General features: G+C 37.4%; 4 protein-coding genes and 1 non-coding gene across 10 annotated transcripts in view; 2 read left to right on the forward strand and 3 right to left on the reverse strand.

The window, feature by feature from the left end:
- Positions 1–15,891, reverse strand: part of wge (winged eye) — a 132,054-nt gene extending 116,163 nt beyond the window's left edge. The window contains exon 1 of the mRNA XM_046625691.2: positions 14,615–15,891. The gene's annotated coding sequence lies outside the window, so the exon portion shown is untranslated. The remainder of the gene's footprint in view (positions 1–14,614) is intronic.
- A 4,422-nt stretch (positions 15,892–20,313) lies between these two features.
- TRNAF-GAA (transfer RNA phenylalanine (anticodon GAA)) lies at positions 20,314–20,386 on the reverse strand. The gene has a single exon. It is a non-coding gene; the product is annotated as a tRNA-Phe (tRNA).
- A 90-nt stretch (positions 20,387–20,476) lies between these two features.
- Positions 20,477–22,518, forward strand: sturkopf (lipid droplet associated hydrolase sturkopf). Of its 3 annotated transcripts, XM_069135926.1 has the most exons (5): positions 20,477–20,695; positions 20,821–20,841; positions 21,087–21,398; positions 21,468–21,659; positions 21,750–22,518. In XM_069135926.1, exons 3-5 carry the CDS (start codon positions 21,090–21,092, stop codon positions 22,176–22,178), a joined length of 930 nt encoding a protein of 309 aa, XP_068992027.1. In that variant the 5' UTR covers positions 20,477–20,695; positions 20,821–20,841; positions 21,087–21,089; the 3' UTR covers positions 22,179–22,518. The 3 variants fall into 3 exon arrangements, with proteins under 3 accessions (XP_068992027.1, XP_046486013.1, XP_046486014.1); XM_046630057.1 differs by having other exon boundaries at positions 20,478–20,695; positions 20,821–21,398; XM_046630058.1 differs by lacking the exon at positions 20,821–20,841 and having other exon boundaries at positions 20,478–20,695.
- A 95-nt stretch (positions 22,519–22,613) lies between these two features.
- Positions 22,614–24,430, reverse strand: mRpS23 (mitochondrial ribosomal protein S23). 4 transcript variants are annotated; one of them, XM_069135931.1, is made up of 5 exons: positions 24,412–24,430; positions 23,770–23,860; positions 23,313–23,474; positions 23,073–23,181; positions 22,614–22,868 (listed from the first exon to the last, which is right to left on the reverse strand). In XM_069135931.1, the coding sequence occupies exons 2-5, from the start codon at positions 23,811–23,813 to the stop codon at positions 22,689–22,691; spliced, it is 495 nt and encodes a 164-aa protein (XP_068992032.1). In that variant the 5' UTR covers positions 23,814–23,860; positions 24,412–24,430; the 3' UTR covers positions 22,614–22,688. The 4 variants fall into 4 exon arrangements, with proteins under 4 accessions (XP_068992032.1, XP_046486026.1, XP_046486027.1 ...); XM_046630070.1 differs by lacking the exon at positions 24,412–24,430 and adding an exon at positions 24,222–24,404; XM_046630071.1 differs by lacking the exon at positions 24,412–24,430 and adding an exon at positions 24,354–24,372.
- A 536-nt stretch (positions 24,431–24,966) lies between these two features.
- On the forward strand, positions 24,967–27,026 carry nero (deoxyhypusine hydroxylase nero). The gene is made up of 3 exons (XM_046630059.2): positions 24,967–25,655; positions 25,826–26,149; positions 26,621–27,026. Exons 1-3 carry the CDS (start codon positions 25,376–25,378, stop codon positions 26,929–26,931), a joined length of 915 nt encoding a protein of 304 aa, XP_046486015.1. The 5' UTR covers positions 24,967–25,375; the 3' UTR covers positions 26,932–27,026.
- The last annotated feature ends 130 nt before the right edge of the window (positions 27,027–27,156 follow it).

Consider the following 27,156-nt stretch of genomic DNA (forward strand, 5'->3'; position numbering starts at 1 on the left):
AATATACTATATATATATATATATATATATATTGGGAGGGCCTAGGCAATGTGGAGGCAGAACGAGCCGTCCACTTCTGGATTTTCCATGTATCACACGTTGGCACCTGGGAGGAATGTATTATTCGGAGAAATTTCACGATAGATCAATTCCCGGTCGATATTACGCGCGGAAAATGAGAATTACTCTCGGCAAGTAATGTTTGACGAAACTTTGGCGATTAGTTTTTTTTTGTCACGTATACTCGATAGTCTGCAGGTTTATTAGGTATATATATATATATATATATAATATACACTGATTGCAAGAGAAGTTTCATTTTTTTTTTTTTTTCTTGTAACAATTGATAAATTATATTTTTGGAAGATTATAGTGTAATTAGTATCTTTGAGATAACATTTGTAAGCGGTTTTTGGATCTCGTTGAAAATATAACGAAAGTTTATCGTATCGAAGAGTGTGAAAACTAACGGTGAGAACAAGTTGGAAATACGGTAGATGGAAGTGTAAAAATTTTTACTCAGCTTATTATAAAGATTTATTAATCATCATATATTACTTTTTTAATTTTCATTCACAAGTGTTCAATTCGGTATACTAGTTTACCCTATGCAATGCAAATCGAACAAAAATTTGCAGCTTACACTAATTGAAAAATCATAGTTCTAAAATCACGGTGTGAATAAAGTTTCTACCACAACGCGGTAATGAGTTGTAATACTAATAATTACAGGCGTAATACAACAGTTTTGTACGTCGTACGTATTATATATTGCAACTTTCTTTTACCAAGAAAAATAAAACGATTCTCCGATAAATAAGACGGGGTAAAATCGTACATGTTCAAGTAAATTGCGTGCTCTCAAGTTCAACGTCTAGAGAAATACTGTTTTTACAACAACAGTCGTTAGCGTAGCAACCAAGTAACAATATACATAAATGTACACGTGTTATATAGGTATAGGTACACCAATATGGTTTCGTATGCAACCGAACAGATAAAATAAAAAAAAAAAATAAAAAACAACAATAAGAAGAAAACGACCCATTGCGGGGAACACCGAACAAGTCCACCTGTAGACAGCTCGGAGACACGAGTTACGAGATGATGCAGGGAGAGAGGAGTAATCACGCGACGAGGAACGGAAACGAGAAGACGTGTCCATTGACCGCCTCCGCCTTTTGGTTCGTGTCGCGTCGTTCCTCCGTTCAATACGGAAACCACCTCAACGTTTCTTTCCGCCGAAAGTTCTTCTTCCTCTCCCTCTTGCTACAAACCCTCCTTGATTTATGGTCAGAGGAATTACCAAGAGTTCGTCAGCGTGCGATTCGATCGGTCCAATTTTTCTTTTTTTTTTTTATTCATACCCACGTCATTCGTTCCGTCATCTTTTTCTTCGATATATTTATACCCGGATTATAATTCCAGGTGAATACCTTACAGCCTTGTTTATCCGTCATCAGTTTCAACGCGTGCGTTAAAACTCGAAACACTCGGTTATTTACGCACGTGCTGAGCCAGCGAAACGAGGAAATGAGAACCGCTGTGAGGAGTAATTTTTATCGGTCAGTGCGACGTGACGTCATCACGTCACGGGCCAATACGAATTCGTACGAAACGATTTAACCACCGACTGAAATGGTTTTTTTTTTCTATAAACTACTATTATGCACCCTTGTTTTTTCATATTATCGTACACTTCCGAGTAAAAAGTGAAAGTAAATATCTGTACAATATCATTTGCTTTTGTTCTCTTGTCAGTTGGGTTAGCTGAGAAACATTTTGCGGATTTATACATATAACAAAGTGAATAATAAACATTGAAATTCGCATCACGCGTCTCACGCGGTGTAATTGTAACGAAGCAAGAGTGGCAGCAAAAAACTATCCGTATACGTGTGTAGAAAAAAAAAAGAAAATGTGCCAAAGAGAGCGGAGGGTGATTGGTAAAATTTAAACTCTATGAAATGAGCTGTATTTCAATAAAATTTAGAATCGAATAAATTTCCTTCCTCTCCTCCTCCTCCTCCTCCTCCTCCTCCTCCTCATTCTCTTCGATAAACTCTCAAAAACTTCTAATTGGCTGCGCCGCGACAAGTTGCAGCTGAAAAAATAAGCGAATGAACACAGAAATGGAAACACAGTTATATATAGATCCGTGTTTATGTCACATCACTATCCATATATGCATGTATACATATTATACACATATATTATATTAGTAGATGCAACGTTCTGAACAATTATTCAGGTGCTTTTCAAATCCTAATAAATAACGAATTTAATTATATAACGAAAATAATTAACACAGATATTTATTATATCACCGAATAAAAATAGATGCAAACCATTCAGCCAATGACCGGGTGGAGAGGTAAAATGTGCAAAAAATACCGAACCGCTTTTCTGATAACACAACAATGTAGACAGACGATAAATAATTTGCAAATTTTTTCGAAAAAACCGAGCGTTCTACGTTACACGGAAGATCGTCCTAAATTGATTGTTCACTTTGTTTCTATACGTTTCTTATGAATTCAAAAAGAAACACGTTGTACAACATCAATTATTATTTCTTTTCTGAAATTTATATTCAACGCAAAGATCACGATACGTAATATAAAAATGTACGTATCTAACGAGGTTCCAACTTTTCTAAATTAATATTTTATCACTATTTTATGAGATTAATAACGAGAAATTCGTTACACATATACGATACACTTCTCGAACAACAACCGGTTACTTGAATATCACAATTCTTCTCGGTCTTTTGTGCAATGTAATTGACATTGCGAACGATGTAAGCAATAGAAAAAATAATTTTGTTCACAATTTCTCGTATATTGAATTGAAGAAAAAAAAGATGAGAACGATCTTCCAAATAACGTAAACTACCCTCATAATTTTCCATCATTTTTCTTTCAACCTAGACAAAAGCTTTTCTTCAGAAGCTCACCAAGTTGAAAAATCACATATCGGGTAATTTTTTTTCTCGAAACACCCTATAATTTTGCGCGAAATTTAGCAGGACATATGCTCCGAACCCTGCACACATCTGCATCTGCATCTGTAGACTTATACACAGATATATATATATACATATATATGTATATATGTATGTATACATATGTATAATATGCAACGTATCGCGCCGTGCAGCAGCCGACCTCCCCGTTCGTTCGATGTCGAGGCTGCAGCCCTTTACGCATATGCATACACGTTCGCAGAGATACATTGCAGCCAACATAAACACGGACCTACGTCACGTAACGTCGCAGAACCGGCGGATGGAAGAGACCGAGATACCGAAGCGACCGGGCCTAGGTCAACGAGCATTGTTCCGGCGAGGGTGGAAGGGTCGCTCTCCCTCCGAAACGGGTGTTTGCCCTCGAGGCACCCCCCATCCGGGAGAGAGAGAGAGAGAGAGAGAGAGAGAGAGAGAGAAAATTCCTCTTTCCCTGCGTCCAATGTCGGACCCGAATGCCAGCATCCCTTCTTGAATGATTGACGCACGGCAACTTCGCCCCTCCTCCCCTTTCTCTCTCTCTCTCTCTCGCTCTCTCGCTTTTTGTTTCTCTTTCTCATACACACGTGCGTGTGTCCTATGGAAACAGACGTATTTCGTCGGGCGGCTGAAACGGAGGTATCTTGTCAGTCGACCCTGCAAGACGTGTACAGAGCGTTGTTTAAACTCATCGTGTGCAGCGTTTTTTGGAGATACATACGTCCGTTTTAGCCACCCGACGAAATACGACGTCTGTTTCCATAGGACCCGTCGATATATATATATATATATATGCGTGTACGTATAAACGTCGGACAGTGGTTCTCGACGGGAGGATTACTCGCGACAAATGCATAGATTAGTTTTTCAATTTTATACAGAAATCGAATGACAGGTGTTTAATTCGTGCCTGCATGTTGGGTCGAAGATTTATTATACATGCACCGAGGAGAATTTAATTTGTTACATTAACTAGAAAGTTTCAGTAAAACAGGTATCGTTAAAAAAACTGTTCGAATATTGTTGGGATTACGAAAAACGAGGTACGCCTAACCATTTTGCGATGTAATGTAAATTATTGTTGTTAAAAATAAATTGATTGAAAAACAATAGTGCAAATTGGGAGAACAATTCATTTACAATTTCGCGGTTAAAAAAAAAATTCATATAGTTTGTCGACCGATACGTATGTAAAAAATAAACTCGTTTTATGATTCGGTATTTTCTAATTTCTTCCCGCATCGCAGAAACGTTTTTTGTTTTTTTCAAATCAAGTGTTTCTAGATTCGCCAATTTCAGAAAAGAGTGGATCAGAATGAAATAGAATTTATCGACAAAAGATATATAATTACAACATCTGTTACGATAGTTTGAATAGTTGGACAGAAGTGTAGCAGCGGAACAAAGTTACATGCAGTCAAAATTTCGAGTCTCAAAGATCAGTTGTCTCGAGAAGTTGAATGGATTATACAAAGGGACTCGATAAATTACACAAGTTTACAACAAATGTGTTATACGATACACAACATAATTGCACAAGTTTATATATACCAGAAATCTGTTCGTTATGCATTTCATAATCGGGATTGTTTCGTCGAATCTTTTTGTTACAGATTCGCGAGTACATGTAAGTTTAAAGAATAAATTTTCATATTCAACGACGGAACATGAAAAGACGAAGAATTACGTAATCGGTAATAAAACAAACAGTAAGTAAGTAGAAAATGACGTTGACGATGAAAAAATTCGCAATACGCGTTTACATTATATCTCACCTTGTACGTTAATAAATTATGAAAGCGATTCGCGATTTTTTCACTTTACTTCCGTTGCCGGCCACGATTTGCACATGCGATCATTTTTCACATTGATTTCTTCCGTGGTTGTATAATCAATTTGCAGAACTTTGATCTTCGTTGCTTCGTTACTACGAACACGCTGTATACTATAAAATATACGACCACTATTTACACAAGTAAACAAGTAAATAATCGCGTTTTTGTTTCACCAAATTTCAAACGGATATTTACAGGACCCTGTATCATATCGCACACTATTTGTACAATCATATTTGCTGTTTCTTTTTTTTTTTTTAATCAGTTCATTTCTAAAATTCAATTCCTACAACGCGAAATGTTAACAAGTTTGATAACGATTACGTAAAAACAGCTAATGTAACAAAATTAAAACTTTCTCATGTTATATCAATAAAACTTTCGCGACTGTTTAAAAGACATTTTTCCCTTGTCATTCGCGCACAGAGTACACGCTTCAACCTGCGATCCGTACAACAATTACATACGCTTATATCCTCGTGATATTACATTAAATATGTATAATATACGATCACGGTTGTGGAGGTGATGAATTAAAGAAGGATAAAAATAAACGAGCATAATATACCTTGTTCAAGTAAAACCAACCCTAACATATACGCATATATTACATATACATAAGCATTGAACGTCGTACCGTTTACGTAGTGCAAAATCGATCCATTTTCCAGACAAAAAAAAAAGAAAAAAAAATCATTAAACTTATTTCGTTGTTATTTTATAATGGTCCAAAATTCAGTATACGTCACACAATGATACGATAAAACAAACCATAACGATACATCTTCTCCAGCTCTATATAATAATATACATATATATATATATATATATGTATGTGTATGTATGTAAGTTGCGTTCCTATGTACGTAATAATACACAAGCTTCTTCTAAAAAAAATTGTCATTAACTCCGAAGTGGCGCGGGTAAATAAATAAATCATTTTGCCGACAGGCTTACTACATAGCGAGCTCGGTCAGCATCGGCATCATCTCGAGGCTAAAGAAGACCACCGGATCACTTGCCCCGCGAGTCTCGCGGATCCGTGAAGCATCGTAAGAGTGAGATGAACAACGCAACAGCCGCAACACGAACACTCGATTGGTTCTATGCTCGAAGCCAAGCCTGCGTCGTCTCGTCCCCTCCCCGATTCGCGGGTTGATTTTCGTCTTACTTTACGACGACAACGACAGCGATAATAATAATAATAATAATAATAGGAAAAAGAAGAAGAAGAAGAAGAAGAAGAACAAAAAAGTAAAATAAAAAAAATAAATAAAAATCGGGGGACGTCGTCTTCGTAAGCGCCTAAGCAGGTAGCGCCGAACAGCATCCGTTGTATAATGTGTACGTATAGTCGAGGAAATAAAGCACTAAAAACGGCCCAACTGTCGATTTTTTGAGCAGTAAGACGGATTTTAATGCGGTTTTTTGCATTCGCTTCGTAAGAGCGCCTACAAACTTTGTGAACTGAATTGATTAATTAATTTTTTGAAAATGCATTATGGCATTAATAATATGCATTTTGCAAGTGCACTTCCGAGAGACACTAAATAAAAAATTTGCAACTCGGTAAATATTAATGGAAATGAGTCCAGTTTTGCTACTCGGGGGTTTTTGTGCACTCATACTGTGCACAAAATAATTGTACATACATATTGTTTGTATACAAATATTTGAGTGTAGTGGTGTACTTAAATAACCGACAAGTTTATCCAGTGCCGAGAAATTATACATTTAAAATATTTACATCACGCGGAATTGTTATTGTTAGTGCTATTAAACTGATTTTGAATAGTAACAGACTGTTAAACTGATGTTATTGTTAACATTCTGAGAGTTCACCAATCTTTACGTGAGTGTTTTACTTAATCTAGTAATTAATCGTACGTTATAAAAATAGGTTTAATCTACTGACGTATTTTTTTTAGTCCCTTCATAATTACTGGTCACTTATTTTATTATACGGGTAAACACTTAAAAGCAGTTATTGTTTATACAAGTTGTATTGCAGAGGATTGAAAAAAAACCGTATTAATAGCTGTGTTCATCAAGACTAGCTTATTCAGCAGGTACTATGTTATAACGTAATTATTTTATATTATAATACGTATCAGATTTATTTCTTGCAAGGTGAATAAAATATTTACATATTTTGGTTTTCAGTTACGTTATTGTGAACAACAATATTTTCAGTTATTATTGTATTAACAAATTACACTTCAGATACATTCAATTTATTACGAAAAATAAATTAATAATGTAAGTAAACATTACATATAATTTGTATAAATCCTCTTGTTTTCTTTTGTTGATTTTGATTATATTTTTGTAGAATGAATGAACCGAGTTGCAAATTTTTTATTTAGTGTCTCTTGGAAGTGCACTTGCAAAATGCATATTATTAATGCCATAATGCATTTTCAAAAAATTAATCAATCAATTTAGTTCACAAAGTTTGTAGGCGCTCTTACGAAGCGAATGCAAAAAACCGCATTAAAATCCGTCTTACTGCTCAAAAAATCGACAGTCCATTGCTTTATTTCCTCGACTAGTATTCATGTGTATACGTATATATCATATATACGCGATGAATATATATATATATATATACATACATACACATACGTACGATACGGCAAACGGCACGCAAACGCGAGTGTATAATATAATGCATATTGCGAAATGAAAAATGCTTCTGGGAATTTGCGGGGAGAAAGGCGCGAGGCAAACGTTCCGGGACCAAGTCTGACGCCTTTTTCGCACAATTTCAACAACGAAATACCTAACGAAAATACTACCGCAAACAATTGCCCTCCTCGCCGTATAACGTGAAAAGAACTTTGTAATTTTCACCCGCCGACGACACGTTATTCGTTACCTATATACAAAAACATATCATGCGAAACGGAATTGCCGATAAATGGTATAACAACAACAACAACAACAACAATTTTAATAATATGTAATATATAGCCATATGAGCTATTTTCATTCTTCGATTGATTTTTGCAAACAACCCCGAGTTCAAAGGGTTACATACATTTATAAGTACACATATTATGCAAGTGTAAAGCAAAGCAAGTTATTATGTTTGCAAATAAGCTGCATGTTTTATAATGCGTTATATTCATAATATTGATATTCCAACTTTCGTTTAGTTTTTTTTTTTTTTTTTTTTTTTATTCTGCTTTGTCAAGATTCAGAGTCTAATTTCCAAGTTTAAAGTATTATATGACGATATTACATAATATATGCAATAGTACGTATAAAACCGAAGTAAAAAAAACCGCTTGTGAGAAAAAAATAAATAAACACACGAAAGAACTAAAAATAGTTTACAAACATCAGACGCGCAAGACCCGGACGAAAATGTATATATAATTGTAATACACGTATATTGAATTACGTAGTTCCTGAAGATGATTGAAAAAAACAACTGGTCTATGTTAATTGGAAAGAAGGGAAAAGAGCGAAAATATCTCGTATTTTCTTTGGCAAACGTTTCGGAATTTACGTACATCTCACTGATCGATATTATAATATCATGTTCCGTATGCGATTCGAAATTAGATAATTAAGATGGTGCAACGGATGTGTATCTGTTTGTATTTATAATATATTTGACGGATCATTTCAATGCGCGCATGTGGTGATATTTTACTATTGCGAGCGATTTGTGAGATCGTTAACGTTGTTCGATAGATGTTTGATTAATATTAATGTACCGCGTCAATCGATAACGCAAAGCAATTGATAAAGAAAAACAACGACACCTGTTAGAAATTTTTATATTCGTTGTAAATAACGTATTACATGCATATGCGCATAATTATAATTTACATAATACGTTACATTCATGAATTAAAAAAAGATGAGACTCCGATAAATTCTGCACGAATACATATATTTGTAACACTTCAAATTATCATTCGCCACCCGCAAAAAAGAAAAATGGATCGAGATAAAATATATATATATATACAATATAAATACACACAATGCAGCAATGTACCGCATTTTTATCATTTATCCTTAAACGTATTTTGACCGTGGCAAAAATCACGAAAGGTGAATGATAACCAGTTGATACCAAACTTCCGTTATTCTAATATACTATTAGCGTATAAGTAAATAAATAAATAAATAAATATATATATATATATATATATATATATATATATATATATATATACACATACTCCAGGTATGTACTACTAAGAATAACTGCGTAAAACAAACGTTCAAAGACGATCATCCCCAGATATCGCCTCTCAAAAGTTTCAAAAAATATTCCACAGACGATGAAAGAAAATCTTGGCCGTATAGCGACAAGCAAGAATTGACCCGAGATTAATTAACGCGTTAGAATTGCAATTGTAATGTTGTAATCGTGCATAATACGTACGCAAAGAAAATGCCGATAGGTAGATGAGAGAGAGAGAGAGAGAATTGCTGCCGCGGCGAAATATTCAACAGGTATCTGAGCTATCGATTTAACACCCTTGTAGATATTGTGTACTCGACTTGATACAATATCGTGATCACGATACAAATACATAACGACATCCACGCGTAAAACATACCTTTTATTCGTTCGCGAAAATCGTTCCGAGGAAAGTGCAAACCTGTAATATGTACGTACGTATGTAGCACGGTAGATATAATAACTAATTGTGAGTATAATCGGCACGCAACTTACTTGTTACACGGTGTAACATGTTACACATATGCTAGAGGGCCCAACAGCGGCTCTCGAACGCCGAAGGATTTGATACTTGGAGGAATAAAATTCCACGACATTTCCAACTTTTCAAGACATCTAAAACCTAGCCTCTCCCCGACAATTTTCCAATTCTAGTAAATTACTAACAATAAAACCTAAATCGTTCAGCTTATCGACTCTGTTTAATCGTTTCAAATTCAATACGAATTGAAGAAAAATATAATGTAGGTAAAAAAGAAAGTCATTTTAAGCCAATTTGTTTTCTCGACGATAAAAAGTAAACTCGTTGCCTCAAAAAATGATTTCTAATTCCCGTGATAGTAAACTGATGTTTTCAGTTTGTTCTATCACCAAATGAAAAATTTCCATGTTTTCCGTGTGTGTAACCATCCCGTATACATATGTATATGTATGTAAAATCCTGAATCGCGGTCATATTATGAGCGCAGCCTAGCCGGAGGCGGAAGGACCTCAGCGAACTTTACCGTAACTACATATGTATGTATATATATATAGCAATAAATGTGTGTACATATACATGCACCCATGCGTGGGGGACGAAATTAATTATACATCTATACACGGGATATTTTGTATGCATGAACATGTATTGTGTATTACACACGCATTTAACGTGTATATTCAAGCTACACCGTAGTAAATTCTCCATTTTCTGGATCATGCATGTGCACACATACAGATCACAGCGTGTATTACGATAGGTGTAATAAATTTGCAATGTCTGGAATCACCGAGATTGAAAAACATAAACTTTGAATTAAGAGAGAAAATTAAAGAAGAGAGTTGTAGAATATAAATATATACAAGATGATTTTCAAATTTTTACCCGCAGTGTATTATATATATATATATATATATATATATGTAATACGTATATTAATTACTCAACGTTATATCTACTACGACTAACCTGCTATCAAATATTCGTATTAAAACTATATCAATTCGTTTCTTACGTGCTTCTCTATCAATAATACATAGCGATACTTATTACATAGATTTTCTCACTGTTGCCCGTGGTCCGTGTTTTTACGTAAAAAAAAAACAAACAAAAACTGCAATAATTACAGCAGCATCACGGCGCCTAAATGCCATATAAAATTTTTGTACCACTGCACATACGATATTTCATTTACATTAAAATTTTTCCGTTTCGAGAAAATCCACGGTGGAATTATATATATGTGTACAATAATATGGTGTATATATTATATATATTATACAATATATATAATATATACTATACAATACCGATGTAGGAATTATTACAAAGACGTATTTGTGCGCACCCTGAATTAATTGTGCCTCGCGTATTGGGCACGTTCATTCGTGAAATTTCCGCTTGCAATGAAAAACGGAAGGGAGAGGCGCAGAGAATAGCGGCGAGGAAAATTTCAACGTGAGATGATCCGAGGATCAATTAAATCTCAACGCATTCTAATACATCGAACACCGCGACTGTTTTTAATGTACGTTGCTACGTGATCGGTGTGAGAAAACACATATGTTACATACACGCGTGCATGAATGCGGTAGGTACAATGGGAGTGTTATAACTAGGCAGTGAATATAGGAAAAATGAATTATACCTGCATGCGAATCGTGCAGAACGAGTTGAGCGAGACAACGGCTCAGCAATTGCAACACATGCTGGCTGCACTAACGCGATTCTAATGAGAATATATGAAGAAGGAAGAAAAACAAAAACGAATAGTCAGGAAAAACTTCACGTCGAGTTATTTAAATGGGGGGTGGAGGGAATAAAGATAAATATATAGAAAGATTAGAATGTACAAGGATCACGATTGTTATACCTGTGAAACCTTCGGGAACGTATAGAAAATCGCTTTTCTTGAATTTCCAAGTGTATGGGAAAGATGCGTTGCGTTATTGTTTCCTACATATTTGTTTGTAGGGAAAAGTTGATACGTAGAAGCCAGGATCAAAGTGTGTATATATATATATATATATATATATATATATATCTATCGGAAAAAAATTATTTTCGATTTTCCACCATGGCACCCCATAAAAAGTTTGTTTAGGTCTAAAGAAAGATGTTGTCAAAATATGAGCGTTCTACGTTACGTGGAAGATCACGCTCATTTGATTTTTCAATTTCTTTTTCACATTCTTTTGAATTTGCGAAGAAACACGTTGTAGCACTTCAGTTATTATTTCTCTCCTGACATTTATATTCAACCCAAAGATCACGATCAATAACACAACGATGTATCATCAGGGAATCTTATTCTCCTAAATTAAAGATTCATATAAAATTGTAACTCTTTCGTAATATTGAATTAATAAGTCAGATACATTTCTTAATCACCAACTGGAAACTTAATATTACAAGTACGAGTCTTCTTTGTGAGGTAAATTGATGTTATGATTTGTGTAAACGGTAGACAAAAAATTTACTCAAAATACTTGATAAATTCAAAACAGTGTAAAATAAAAAAGTGAAAAATCAACTAAGCGATATCTTCCACATAACGTAGAACGCTCATATTTTTTCAGAACCTTTCTATCGGTCTAAAAAAAACTGTTTAGGATATGCCTAGGTGGAAAATCGCAAATTACAACTGTGAAAATTTTCAAATTCTTTAAAATAGGTCTCCGTGTCTTTGATTCTTCAATACTGTAACTTTTCTCTTTACAGCGTTTCACACATGATATGTTTTATAATTTCTTATTCAACGAAGTTATCAAATATTTTGAGCCAAAGTTTTCAATTATACTTACAACACTGTCTCTTAATTTTTCGTCTGTGGCGGATATTTGCTACTCTCTTTTTTCATTCAAAGTATAAAATAACAATTAATATTCATCGAGGTGTAATGAACTTCGTACAGTTCATTTAACCCAATTTTGTAATATTAATTATTAAGGACACCGCGTGCATAATGTAATACCATCCACGTGTTTTTTTTTTTTTTGTTTTTCACTCTTATAGCGAACGAGGTGAAACTTTTACCTCCTTTTCCCTCCTTACTTCTTTTCTTCCTTTCATACTTACTTACTTACTACGTCGTAAAATGTCGTACAGTCTTATTCCTAGAACGGTGCTGCTGGTCTGTCTCAAGGTTGAGGGCAGCTTCTATGACCGCTCTAACCAGCGAACACTTTATATATACAAGGCGTCTCTTTTTTCTCTCCACACGGGAATTATACCAACAAACGTCGCGGCAGCATCGGCGCAACGTTAAAACTACACCCAAGTTTCGTTGCCGATTGGATGCAGCAAACGATCGTTGCGTCGGCTCTTGAGAATTTTTAGAAAACTTGAAACGAACCATCGGCAATCCCATTCAATGAAGATTTCACGGAACGTGATTTTCATTCATTCGTACTATCGTATTATCGATATGTTGATACGATACGAAAAGTTTATAGTCGTCTTACAATTAGTCATACACTACGCAAGATGAGTTACAAGTAGATATTGTGATTACGAATTATACAGTAATTACATAACACAACAATTACGCCGTTACAATGAAAACTTTTCTCTCGGTCTACTCGTGTTCGATTTTTATCATGTTGAAGTTAGTAACGTTACGGTAACGATTCGTGCTGTGAAAAAACCGTTATTTTGCAATATTGTAACAGTTTGGAATCCAGCAAACCACAATGAAACAAAATATACTCGTATAAATAGTAATGTTTTCCCAATATTTCATTACGATAAAGGTTACTGACTTAAGCATCGTCGATTTTTCGGCTTCAATTTGCCGAGAATTTGTTCGATTCGACGAAGATTACTATTACGAAACACAGTCCCGGCATGTCCGTATCGTAAAGCATAACGGAGAGTGAAAGAAAAAGAGAAATAAAAGAGTCGCAGTTGTCCGCCTGTGTTTTTGGCCAATCCAAATCCTGATCTCCGATTGTAACTTCGTAGAACTAGTTTTGGTTCGAAACCGAAAAGCGAGAGGTGATTCGTGTTTCGACTTGGAGAATCGCGATTCGTTGCGACGCTTTTTCCGTGTTTTCATCCGGCATGCAGACTCTGTTCCAAACATTGTTTACTCACATCGATTTCGAACGGTGTGTAAAAAAGTTGGAACAGTTATTCCTCTGTATTTATAATGTAATTGTAATATTATTACGTGATTTACGCTCATTCACGATGGGAATCACGAAAGCCAAGAAAAAGAAATATCGTTATGACACATTTCGTATTACGATGATTGTGAATTGCGAACTCTAGTAAACTTATAACATCGAGAAAGAACAGGAAATTTTTCGCTACGATATCCAAACTTTCAATTTTCACATCTTACAACTAACATTGTACGGACAAATCTTTAAAAGTTTTATCTATTCAACGAATTCGTGCGTTTTTTACTTCTTGCGTTTTAATCCGTGCCGGAAGTGAAACAAGAATAAAAAACTGGGGGAAAAAAAAGTATATATCGTACTTGATGTAGGTATAATCTATAATGTATTACACGAGATGGATTTACAGTTTAAGGTTGATATACGCTCCGGTAATGTTGATCAATGCCTTCCCTTTCCGTCTAACTTGTTTGCGGTTTGAAATAAAATGCGAGTCTCGATTCTGTATGCGAATTTTTCGACAGTGATCGGCGACGCAGCCGACGTGAGAGAGATCGGAAGTCATTGTCGCATAATTCGTATAGAATCGAGACTCGAATATTGTTTCGGACCGCAAACAAGTTAGACGGTAAAGGGAAGGCACGTTAATGAACATTACTGTACAACGGTTTGAATTGTTACAGCCGGAGGATAAAATGAAGAATCGAGTTTGACGACGAGAGTGGATAAAATAATTGCCTGCTCCAATTTTCTCGCACTCTTTATTACAAGGTTGAAGTTAATTAAGTAAAACTGTACATTACTATTACAAAAAAAAAAAAGAAAGAAAAGAAAATCGACTATAGTTAATATACTTTAAAACTATTCGTAAATTTCCTCAGTTTTCCTCACGTTAGCGTTACCAACTTCAACCGCGTTCGTAATTTGACCGTTGATTAGTAATGAATTCTAAATAAATTCTCTCACCTGCTATGAAGCAAAACTCCAGGTTGGCGACGATTACGCCGCGGATGAATTCTCAGGGCAGCGAGTAGTTTTCATCCCCGGAACAGGCGCAGCAGGTTGCGTATCGAAGAAAAATATCCATGTGAGTTACTCGGTCATATTATCGATCGATATTAACAGGCGTGTCTCTGCAGCATCGCGATAAAATGAAAAGATCAAAGTTGAATAGTAGGATGAAAAAAAAAAAAACGAAAAAAACGAAAAATAAAACACCCAACACTTAATTCCGACACTGCATGCGCTTCCTTCTTAAAATTAATATCCTCGTACAGTCTATTTGACGATATTACAAGAAATAAACGTCGCACTGATTCACCTTGTTCATGAATGTTTATGCTCGTCGTCGCAAGAAAAAAAAACACTCACGAGACTTTTGTCTGATTTCAGACGTCGAGAATCGTCGTCACTTTCCTTGCGAATATAAAATGCGAAGTGACAAACGTAGAGGCAGAAGAAACTTGACAAGAGTTTAAAGAAGAATTCACCGGCGAATCTTATTCACAAGTTGAAAATTTCCCCGGAAATACTTCGTATCGATCGGAGTACGGTTCGTATTTCCTCGTTTATAAAAACGGCGCCCATAATCTTCCGAGCGATTTCCAAGAGTCCTTTTTGGTAAAAGTATCAGTTTTGCGAAAGGTAGCGAGGTGCGATCGATTCGCGACGAAATACGTCTCGACAAGGAAATCCAATAGTTTTATTCGGCGGTTCGCGGTCTTTGGATATATTCCCTTTAACTCGGCACCCGATGAGCTCGGAGCGGTCGAAACCCGCTTAAAGGGATTCTCGAAGCGTCGGAGAAATCAGTTCCCGCATCTCTCTACTTCGACTCTCCACGATCATTTACACCCGGCGTCTCGCTTAATATTCCTCAGTAAGAATGGAAAAAAAACAAAGAAACAAACAAGACGCACGTTTCGACCGATCGTTTACTGTTCAGCGTTCAGTTTAAATATCCGTACGAGTACACAAACCTGCTTTTTTTTCTTCCCCGGCGGATAAAACAGATCGCGCGCACCGCACACTTCGATCGGCAATAAGGCGGAAGGACGAAAGAAAGAAAGAAACGAAGGAAGATCCTCGTCGTCCGTTAGTTTCGCGTTTCGTGACTTCGAGTATCCGCCTTGTTTTTTACCACCGTAACAATTTCGTCTTCAACATCGGCTCGGTGTCGCTTTTATTTCCGGTTAAAACAACGCCGCATTGTTCACGACCCGGCAAAGCAACGTCTACGCTTCCCGACGGCTCGCTTATGACTGCAGGTTGATGCGCCCGCGACTCCTGCCGCCGCCGCTCCCCCCCCCCCCCCCCCCCCCCCCCCGCCGCGCCCAACGATTCGGCCCGCCTCCTGGGGGCGGCAACGTCATCAGACCACGCCCATCCTCCGTCGCACCATCTATTCCCTGAATCTCGGCCCACGCTCCTTCCTCGGTAGGCGAAGCGGACGCTGCTGCTCGTGATAGATTTTTCACGCCGCTTCCGGCATCGGATTATGCATTGTAAAAAAAGTACACTCTCTCGCACACGCGCCGCTCCTACGCACCAAACTTCGCACCGTACTGAGGAAACCGGACTGTTTATAAACAGCGTATGGTTTTTCTCATTTTTTTATTTTTTTTTTTTTTCTAACCATGGGGGTAAAAATTTTCAAGGAACCTCACACGCGCGTGCCTAGGAGAAAGATAAACGATTTTTCGTGTCCTGTGTAAGGATTGGAGGGAGCTGGGGTATTTCTAAATATAACGAACCTTTACATGGGCGGCGGGGAGGGTGCTCTCGAAAAATATCCCGATAGGTATAATTTTATATAATGAACAATCCCAAGTTATTATCTTATTATACTTCATCGACTCTCACGCATATTGCAGCTTTGTTGCCGTACGCTCGACCGTTGCCGGTGTTTACTTTACCAATTTGTAATGATTAGTCGTTTACAAAAATTTTTAGTATCGGTTTCGATTGCCTGATAAATTGAATAAAAAAGTAAAACAAAGAATTCTGTTTGTTTCGAATAATTTAGTCACGCAACCGATAGATACCGATACTAAAAGTTTTTTTTTTTTTTGTACATATATATATATATATATATATATATATATATATATATATATATTCATATAATATGTGTGTAATATAAAATTGAACTTAAAAATGCTCAAGCCATACGTTATGTATATATATAATTATATATAAATCATGTTTGTACACAAATAATATCGTCCTATAACATTGGTTGACAGTATCATTACTTAAAACTTAGAAAACATAAGTAGCTAGTTCATTCATTCGAGAAGAAAACATATTTAATAATAACATACACTAGACACGTGATGATTTTTCTACGTGATTGATTAGAACCATATTAGGTATAAAGTATTCTGTATTTTTTTTTTCGAACATCAAAACTTCTAATCCTGTGCAGAATGATTGGAATCATTTGTAGCGCCATATGCAAATAGCTGGAGCAATCTGGAAAATCGTTATGCGTAACACAAATATACCTACGTTACAAGTATCATCTTTTATCCGTAGACTATAATCGCGGTAGTACAAAAATACCGAGCAATTCTATAAAATAAAGCACATGTATAGATATTTTATGGCTTATTTTTACGCGCTTGCTGATTGGATCGTTCCCTGCCGAGCACGAAATGTATATAACATTACACTCGATTTTAACTGGCTATAACTCACGCCATATGCGTCGACGCAAAATATACACCCGATTCGTAACATCTCGCTAAAGTATCATGCTGCAAGGACTGCATATATTATATGTACTCCCGATGGCGCCATATGTATCAATATATGTATATATACAATATAGATCTTTGTAAACGCGTACATTCAATTTCAAGTTGTTTCCTCATTGACAGTGTGTCTGCAGTCTGGGTGTACAAACAATGCGTAGGAAATAATTCGACCGCTTATAAAATTCCGAATGTCGTTCAGGGGACGAAATCGGATTTTGTTGATAGGAGAAAAATATTATCATTATATCGAGACGTTTGAATAATATTATGATTTTTCCCATCTCCTTCAATAAATTGGGAACCACCCGAGTGCAGTATAGTCAGGAGCTGAGGTGTCATCAATAATCAGTAATATATATATATATATATATATATATATATATATATAGGTATTAGTATATCAATTTTTATCGGAAGAAGCGACGCATCAGCAAACAGAGAGAGAGAGAGAGAGAGAGAGAGAGAGAAGACTACAAACTCGCACGGCGAACAGGTTACACGACAGGATGTCGGCGATCGTCGCGCATCGGAGTCGGTATTAGAAAATTAACGAAGCGTTTCGGAGCCACGCGTTCGAGTCATGGCGTTTCTTGTCGTTCCGAGTCGTTGAAGCCGGTGCGCCGGTGTTTTTCTCAACTCGTTTCGAACGTCTCATTTTCACCCGCGCGGTCAGCGAGGCAAATAGGCGATGATCCGAAAGCGCGCGAATGGAAGGAACGAACGCCCGTAGGTCGTGGGTAGAGCGCGACAAGGTGCCGTGGCAGCAGCCGACGATCGAGAGACCATTCTCCGTCTTCCGAAGCGACTTTTGCTCCGCCCAGGTTCTCGCCGACCGACCGATGGGCGGGTGTTTCAACAATCTGACCGCCGTCATCGTACACGACAGTCATTATCCGCACGGAAGCGCCGAAACTCTCATCGGCGAGACGAGACTCACGGCGGCTGCTGACCGCCTCTCACTCGGAGAGAAATTTATTCCATCGGCGCCGCGCCTAAAAGCCCAGGTGACAGACGCGATCAGGCACCAAAATGGCGCCGCGCGATTATACATCGCATTATCCGTGTCATATATTATTATATACGCGTCATATTTTCGATGGCGGTCGCACAGGGCGCGCCGTAGATTTGAAATGAATCGCATACTTCTCGCCGTTCGAAATTGCCTCCGTGTGAACGTAGGCACAAATAGTGCGCGATACGTACGTGCGAACCCTCTGAACGTAGCTGCACTCGTCGCGCTTTTGGAACAAAAGAGCGCGATTCGGTTATCCGTTATAACATTAGACGTAAAATACCTGTATACACAGATTTTCGAGAATTCGGATCGGAATGGAAAAGGAGAAACCTTATCTCGTCATCGAGCCGGCTGCAACAATGTCCGCGAGTCTTGTTATACGTTATATGATTATACATCGCGATTTATCCCCTGCAGCCATGCTGTGCAGCCGGTGCGCGCGGCCATATTGGACTTATCCCCGCATGAATTAAGAGGCTTCAAGCTCGATGCGTATGTATAAAGAATGCTAATGAGTACGTCATGTGCCGCCGCGGCGTGCATCCTCTACGTGTGTGATACACCTCTAGTCGTTTCTCTTTAGCTCCTGCACAGGCTGCATGATGTACAGGTGTATACGTCACCCTTGCGGATCGCGTGCTTGATATATATTTGGCGTATACCGTAGGGAACACGCACGTTTAAATATTATACATTATTGTAATGCACGAAACGATCGGAGTGCATGCATGGAATCGTTGACACGACATTATGTATCCTACTCTGCAACATTTCATCACGTCAAGTCTTGTATTGAAAAATATTCTCATGACGTCAGAGTCTGATTGTCGGCGCCATTTTATCACCACATAACCTATGTTTTTAATTTTAATGGAAGTAAAACGTAATTTAGGGGGTTTAAAATTACTCGTGTCGCACACATTACTGAAATGAAATTAATAATATACCTGTTCTATCACCCACACGCGAAAAAACACGGTCAACGGTCACCTGTCAGCCTGGTTGCATTAGTTTGATTTTTTTCCACCAGATGAGACGCGCTGCAAAGTGACAATTCCAATATGCGGCACACTTTTGATCGTGCACATACTAATAGAATTCTGTTTCTTCGCAGCCTTATGCTACCGGAAATACCTGCAGTATGTCTATACTCGGGTATATCTGAAATTTTCATTCTTTTCCGTAACGGAGAAAACTCGCAGTTCTACATAAAAATTGAAATGCGTAATTCTGTAACTCTAGCCAGAAAATCTAGCATGTGCTTTCTGTTTGTAATAGCCTTGATGGATAGAATCACTTGTACCGTAATATTTTATCGTTATTACTCCTATTATATGATGTCGATGCAATGATCAAGTAATGTTGAGGTCTAATTTAAGTGAATAATGTATGATAAACTAATCGAACAGATTAGCGCGATAATTACTATAGATTTTTGTTGTACAAGTTCCACAGCCAACTGCAATCACAGTAAATTTAGTCACTTGGGAGAGATTTTACTATAATTGATACTACAGTTATTATAACGATTTTAAAAGAAATAAAACTTCTTGGAGTGAAACTTAGAGCGTCCATAAAAACCAAATTCTCGTTTCGTCCCATAATTTTGAACACGAATCCGACTGTAATCTTATTTACAATGTTCAGCATTATACACGAGTTATACATATAGAATAGTGGGTATAATTTTGATCGCTTTAGACAAGAACTTATGAATAGCTTTGGATATATCTATACATATAGTTTAGAAATAATACTAAGAAATTGTAAGATTACACTAATTCATTCCATCAAAAAGATATCAACAGGATTTTATTATCACGTCATAATTTGTTTACAATACAATAATCATCAAAGCTTAAGAGAAAAAATACTGCAAAAACTATTTCAACTGCCGAAACCCGGGATTGAACCGGGGACATTTAGATCTTCAGTCTAACGCTCTCCCAACTGAGCTATTTCGGCGGATAGGAATGGTTCGTTGAAACCTTTATATAATGCGAAAAAAGCACATATCGAAATGTGATCCTTTCTTCGTTTTGTTGATTTTTATTCCGGGAAGCATGAGTGGTGCATTGACATCATTTTCAATAACGGGCAATATCGAACTGGGTGACATTCGATGTGACAAACATAACCTCGTCCATCCAGCAGACGAGAATCAGCTGTTCCAGCTGACTTGACGAACAGAAATATAGAATTCTTCGTGCGGAAGCCAAAAGCTGCCCGCTCCTGCGAATTACTCATAATCGTTCACCACAGTTCCAATCGTCCGTAAGTATATGGCGACTAGTTTCATTGACCCTGCATAAATTCGCGATTTGAGCCGGTTAGAGTACGTTAGGTTAGGTTACAAAGTACAGTTATACGTCGAGTCATAATTATGCACATCATTCCAGGGTTGCCTTAGGCGTCAAGAGGCAAGAATTTTTTTCATCCCGCATATATGTGTATTCGCATGACCTGATTTCTCCGACTACTGACGGTGTAAACATTATCTTGAAGACAGACATTGGGAATTAATCGATCATCTAAACTTCTAATTAATTGGATAAAGCTGAAGCGTCGTTGATCGTTGCATCCGATTGGCAAATAACCCAGAGTGACAAAGGAATTTAAACATATCAGACTTTCAAATTCGAAATCGGTTTGAATTCTTTTTTAGAAAATGCAGGAAGCGTTTTTAGACCTGAACGGTGTTCCGACTCACGTTACGTCGGAGGGTCGGTGGGTCGAGGCTGGCCTCGCAGCTGACGGTCACAGAGATGTGGTAGTTGTCATTCCAGGCAACCCTGGACTCCCGAGCTTCTACAATGGGTTTATCAAGACCCTGAATTCAAAACTCCCAACGGAAACGCCGGTCTGGATGGTCGGGCACGCGGGGCATGTTCAACCCAGCAAAACAAGCCTCCGAAGCTTGCCTAAATACGAGCACAATAGGCACTTGTACAATCTGGATGGCCAGCTTAAGCATAAGGTACGCAGGTCCCAAGTGATATTTTCACATTTTCATTCCTTGATGTTGACTAATTTTTTTGTCTTTCAGGCTGAGTTCATCAAGAAATACGTGCCTAAAGACGCTCGATTACATCTTGTTGCCCACTCGATTGGCAGTTGGTTTGTTTTAAACCTGCTTAAGGATGAAGAGATTAGAAATCAGGTTGTAAAATGCTACCTATTATTTCCAACTATCGAACGCATGGCAGAAAGCCCAAATGGAAAATTTTTTACACGATTCGTAAGAACTTTTACAAAACTTGAAAGTGACGTGTTAGAATTTTCATACATACATTGCGGTTGACTCAATTTTTACTTTATTTTATTTCAGGCCGCACCTTTGATTTCGATACTGGTGTTCCTTTCCTGGATATTCACGTTTTTGCCTTTGATTATTCAAATTCTTCTGATCGAAGTAGCCGGTTTCTTTATTGGGATTCCTCGCAAGTGCAGGAAATCTGTTTTGCAGCTGGTCAATCCCGCTGTTCTAAGACGGGTGTTTTCATTGGCAAAACAAGAACTGGAAATTGTGCGAGAGTTGGATCATGAATTGGTGTCAAAAAATTCAGACAAACTTTGGTTATATTATGGCTCTAAGGACGGTTGGACTCCTGTAAAATATTATGAAGAAATCAGAACTAGATATCCAAATCTCAATGCTGTACTGTGCAAAAGAGGAATTTTGCACTCATTTGTTCTTGAAAGCGATACGGAAATGGGAAACATTGTTGCAGACATTATCAATGATAACATTATATAACACACCGTTTCAATTTTGTGATATTCAAGCAATAGACCCAATGATACTGACACTATAAGTATTGAGTAATAACAAGAAATATCATTCCAAGCTTCACGTAAATTGAAGTTTCTAGAAAAATATACACATCCACTGCAGTTTTTAAAATTTTGCACTCGTAATGGTTAGTGGTACGTGGAATGGCGAAGGCATTTTTATAAATATGATATTATTTTGTATGGAAAATGTTCATGAAGTTGCAGTATCGCTAGAGAGTTTAGTGTAGAAACTAGCAATAGGTACTAAGTAACTGTTTTTTTTTATTGTATCATTAGATCAATAAATCGATCTTGATACTTCATTGGTACAATTGATTTCATGTACGAACCGATTAGCGAAGACTAAAATCTGCAAGCAATTGCGATTAAAAAATGTGGTGAGTAACGAAGAAAGTGATTACTATATAGCACTGGTTTAATTCATTTTCTAGTGTTCCTTATAATACAGTGTTTCGTTGAATTAAATTAAATGTTACTGTTCTTTAAGTATGTTATTAATGTTAACATTCAGGTTTGTAGTTTTGCCTTTCTCTGTATCAGCTACTGAAGTCGTTTCTTCAGATGGTTGAGGCTTGTCGATTCGTGATCTAACCGCCTGGCCAATTACTTGAGAAACAGCAGCTTTGTATAGTTCAGATTTTTGGACACCACCCTGTTATAAGAAATGATATTGTATGGTGAAAATATTTCAAGGTGTTGAAGGACATACGTAATTAGTTGGATATCAGTTATAAATTAAATAGCTTCATAAGTTTTCAGGAAATTAACAGTCGCTGCTACTGATCAAGCTGAAATAATTTTAAATCGACTCATTCAATTGAAGCATCTCAAAGTGTATATGCCAATCTATACAAACCTCTTTTGATAACTCTTGATATGTAGCTATAAATTTTTGTGTTTGAGACAAACGTGATGTATCGTTCAGGTGAACGAATGGTAGAGAAGGATGATCCTTGTGGAACTTTCTGTAATACATTACAAGCGAAAAAAACATGGATTACGACACATTCTCTAGCCCGTCATCCTGCCATACAGTAAATCTTATTTGGCTTTGTGTAATTTGGGATTGTTATAAATATTGGGTGTATTGAATTACGCTCGAATGACGTCCTCCTCATAGAAAATTTCTCTGATATTTCCCGTGCTTATAGGACGATCGAAACGAGGTTCATCCTTTGGTTGGAAAGCTTCATAAATGTCGAACCATAATGGTTTATCCTCTTCTTTCATAGCCCCAGATCTGAGAAGACCGCTTGTTCTAGAAATACATCAATCGGTTCTTCAATGATAACATAGACTTAGAGAAATCATGATGAGCAATTATTAAGGAGTTGACCAAATTGCAAACGGAAAACAGTAACATTCAAGTTGATGCTCAATTATGTGAACCATCAAAATTGTTTTTTGAAGGAGTAAGTAACTCCGGTACTACGGTAGTTCATAACCTTCTTTCGTGTTTTTACGCAGGGAAAAATTGAATTAGTAGTTTAGGATTTGTTAATAAACCCTACATATTTTAGTATTATTTCGCGGATTATGCGTTCGCACTTTACCTCGAATGAATCGTGCCAATTTTTGCTAATCTGCTACGTGCCATTGTTTCCAAATTTTATTTAGCCTCAGTAGTTGCTAGGTTAGGTCAGGCTGCATTAAAAAATATGACAACAGTGTTAGATGTGAATGCACGAGTGTGGTAATATTCTAGTAATTTGCGGGCATCGGTCGGTAGTGCGTTGATCTATATTTGTTGAGTTAGTGAGTCGCAGTTGCGTTTTTTTCGTAAGAATAAAAAATCTAGGATAGTTGATTCGAAGTAACGAAATAAATCATAAATATATTAACAAATGATGTTATTGAAGCACGAATGATTGAAACAAAAAGAATTGACTACAAAATTTTCATTGGTTATTGTTATCGATTGTATCGTGAACCGGGCCGTGGGACGTAACTATTATATCAACGAGTCAATTATAAATCCAGGTAACCCGGAAAATGAAAAGTTTACCCCCGAGACAGTGAGGGTAGTGCTCCGAGGGGTCACTGAACCCCAAGACACGGTACAAGGAGTGAACGCAATGTGCAACGGGCTGTTCTGAAAGAGAGAACGCAAAGATGCCTGTGTCACTCAAGTACTCGCATTCAAAGTTCGGGGTTGCCTCGATGAATATTTCGGAAGAATAACACTATGTACGTACACTACTGAAATGTGGTAAATGCGCGAAAAATCTGTCCAGCGCGTAGAGGGCACCACCGGCAATCGAAGCGATCAAACTAAAAATCGGAGCGCTCGGCGCGAGGGAGCATTTCACAATTATCGCCCAGCGCGACAAGTCGCTAAGCGGGACTCGGAGCAGCCGATACACCCAGTAACAGTTATCGTTGCACGCACGTGGAGGAAACTCATTGTGATCATTTGAATCTACGGCTGCTCGGAAGCGATTGATGCCACACTCCGCTCGGAAGCAAGTTTGGACCGGTTGGAAACGTGATCAGATCTTCGAAAAATTGCTGTTGCACGCAGCGTCAAGCGTCAATTGAAATTTTCTTGCAATTTATAGCCAAATAACGTTTGTCGAAGATACATTGCAAAAACGATTCTGAGACGAAAAGTTTCTGATCCATGAAAATCGGAAACAAAGGAAGGTTAACCCCTTCGGATGTCTTTGGTCAAAATTTGGCCCATTTTTTGATGCACTATATCAATATAATTTTGCGAGAAGAATCGATTGCGCCCAGTCCGGATACGCCATCAGCTACTTCATCTCGCTTCTCAATTTTCTCCATTTCTTCACACTTTCAATTAACAATCCTAGATTTTTAAATTCTCTAGGGTTACCCCATCTCTCTCACTGAAAGGAAAGCTTTCGACCAATCAGGTGTAGAGCAAGAGAGATAGATTATAGCCAACATATACCTCTCTCACTCATTCGACGCTACACATTCTGCTTTCTGCTGTACACGTGAAGTTATCTCCAGTTCGGTGAGTAGTAGCAGTAGTAGTAGTGGTAGTAGTATAGGCTGTTATAGGTATTTTCCCTGTAGCACTCAGTTGTTCACATAACCTCAAATCCGCGCTGCAGGCGAGTTAGGTGGTAACATCTGTTCTGTGAAACTGTTTTCGTTTTAGAACACGTTATTTACAAAACACAAGTTTTAAACATGGTGAACATCGAGGAAGATAAAATAATCAGTATTGGGAATGTTTTGAACGATGAGACGAGACCATTGAAAGAGAGATTTCGAGCTCTATTCACGTTGAAAAGTATTGGAGGTTATACCTCGATCAGTCAAATTAATGACTGCTTCAAAGATCCATCGGCACTCTTGAAACACGAACTGGCCTACTGCCTTGGACAAATGCAGGACGTCAGAGCTTTACCTTTTCTAATAAACGTTTTACGTGACATGTCCCAGGAACCAATGGTCCGTCATGAGGCTGGTATGTATCGAGGTCTGCAACTTGCTCTTATACTCGGTCACTTTCGAATTAGCGTAGACAGTGAAGGAAATTGCAGCACCAGTAAAAAGACCTTTTCAACTATGTAGCGCCATCCTTTATTTTTCAAATCTTACTAGGAACTCTAATTGAAATCATTGCTTTCTTATTAGGTGAGGCACTAGGAGCGATCGGTGATATTTCAGTCATACCGATCCTTGAAGAGTACAGCAAGGATCCAGTTGTCGAAGTAGCCGAGACCTGCCAGCTTGCTCTAGACCGATTGAAATGGATTTCAAACTCAAAGAACACATCCCAGAATCTTTCTGCCAACCCGTTCGCATCTGTCGATCCTGCACCACCAGCTGCTATCAAAGATGTCGCTGAATTGAAACATGTACTACTGGATGAAAAGGCTTCACTATTCGATCGGTATCGAGCCATGTTTTCACTTCGAAATTTGAGGACGGATGAAAGCGTGCTTGCATTGGCTGAAGGTAAGAGATTGGATATAATTGGTTGTTCATCTGGTTGTATATTTTGAAGGGAAATTCTCTGATTGAGAAATGTATTTCAGTCGATATAATCGTGATAAGAAAAAATAACTTTTATCTCGACAGAGTCAGATAACATGCGTCAAGTGCAGAGCATCTTATAAACAAAGTAAATAAGACTGTAGCCATGAGTATAAAATTTAAAAAATTGTTGAAACATGAAGCAATCACAGTTTTGTAGGATTCCGAACTCTTTATATTATAATTTAAATAATATTACTTCTACCTGATTTTCATCAAATCCTGTTCACCTGCATTATTCTTGTGAGTGCAATTTAAAAGCCGAAATGTCTAATTCACTTTTGATTCTTTACCTGGGTATCCGGTATATTACAAATGAAAAACATCATTCAATTTTTGTTTGATCGACAATTTGGAAATACGATCTATATTAGGATTTTAATTTTTTTTCAGCACTTAAATATGGCAGTGCGTTATTTAAACATGAGATAGCATTCGTGTTGGGGCAACTGCAGGAAGAAATTTCCGTTCCTCATCTTTGCGCCGCATTAGAGGATTGCGAAGAAAACGAAATGGTCCGACACGAGTGTGCCGAGGCTCTGGGCTCCATTGCCACTCCCGAATGTTTCAAAGCATTGAACAAATACCTTGGGGACACTAAACGCGTCGTGCATGAGAGCTGTATTATTGCATTAGATATGTGCGAGTATCAAAACAGCCCTGAGTTTCAGTATGCGGACACGCTCACTAAGATCTCTTCGTGAATTCCCCCTACATCAATATAAAAAAAATTATATTACATTTATCTATTTAGATAGTGTATTTTATTCTGTACATACATGCATTTACATCTATAAAAGGTGTTTTTATTCTAGTGATACAGGTTTGTTTCAGACAAGCAGGCATGTTTATTACATTGATATTGTTTTGTCTTTTTCTCAGCACAAATTTTCTTTGACAATCAATATCAGAAGTTGATTGACATTTCC

This window comes from Neodiprion pinetum, chromosome 5, assembly GCF_021155775.2.
Source record: "Neodiprion pinetum isolate iyNeoPine1 chromosome 5, iyNeoPine1.2, whole genome shotgun sequence".
In the NCBI taxonomy this organism is placed as follows: Eukaryota; Metazoa; Arthropoda; class Insecta; order Hymenoptera; family Diprionidae; genus Neodiprion; species Neodiprion pinetum.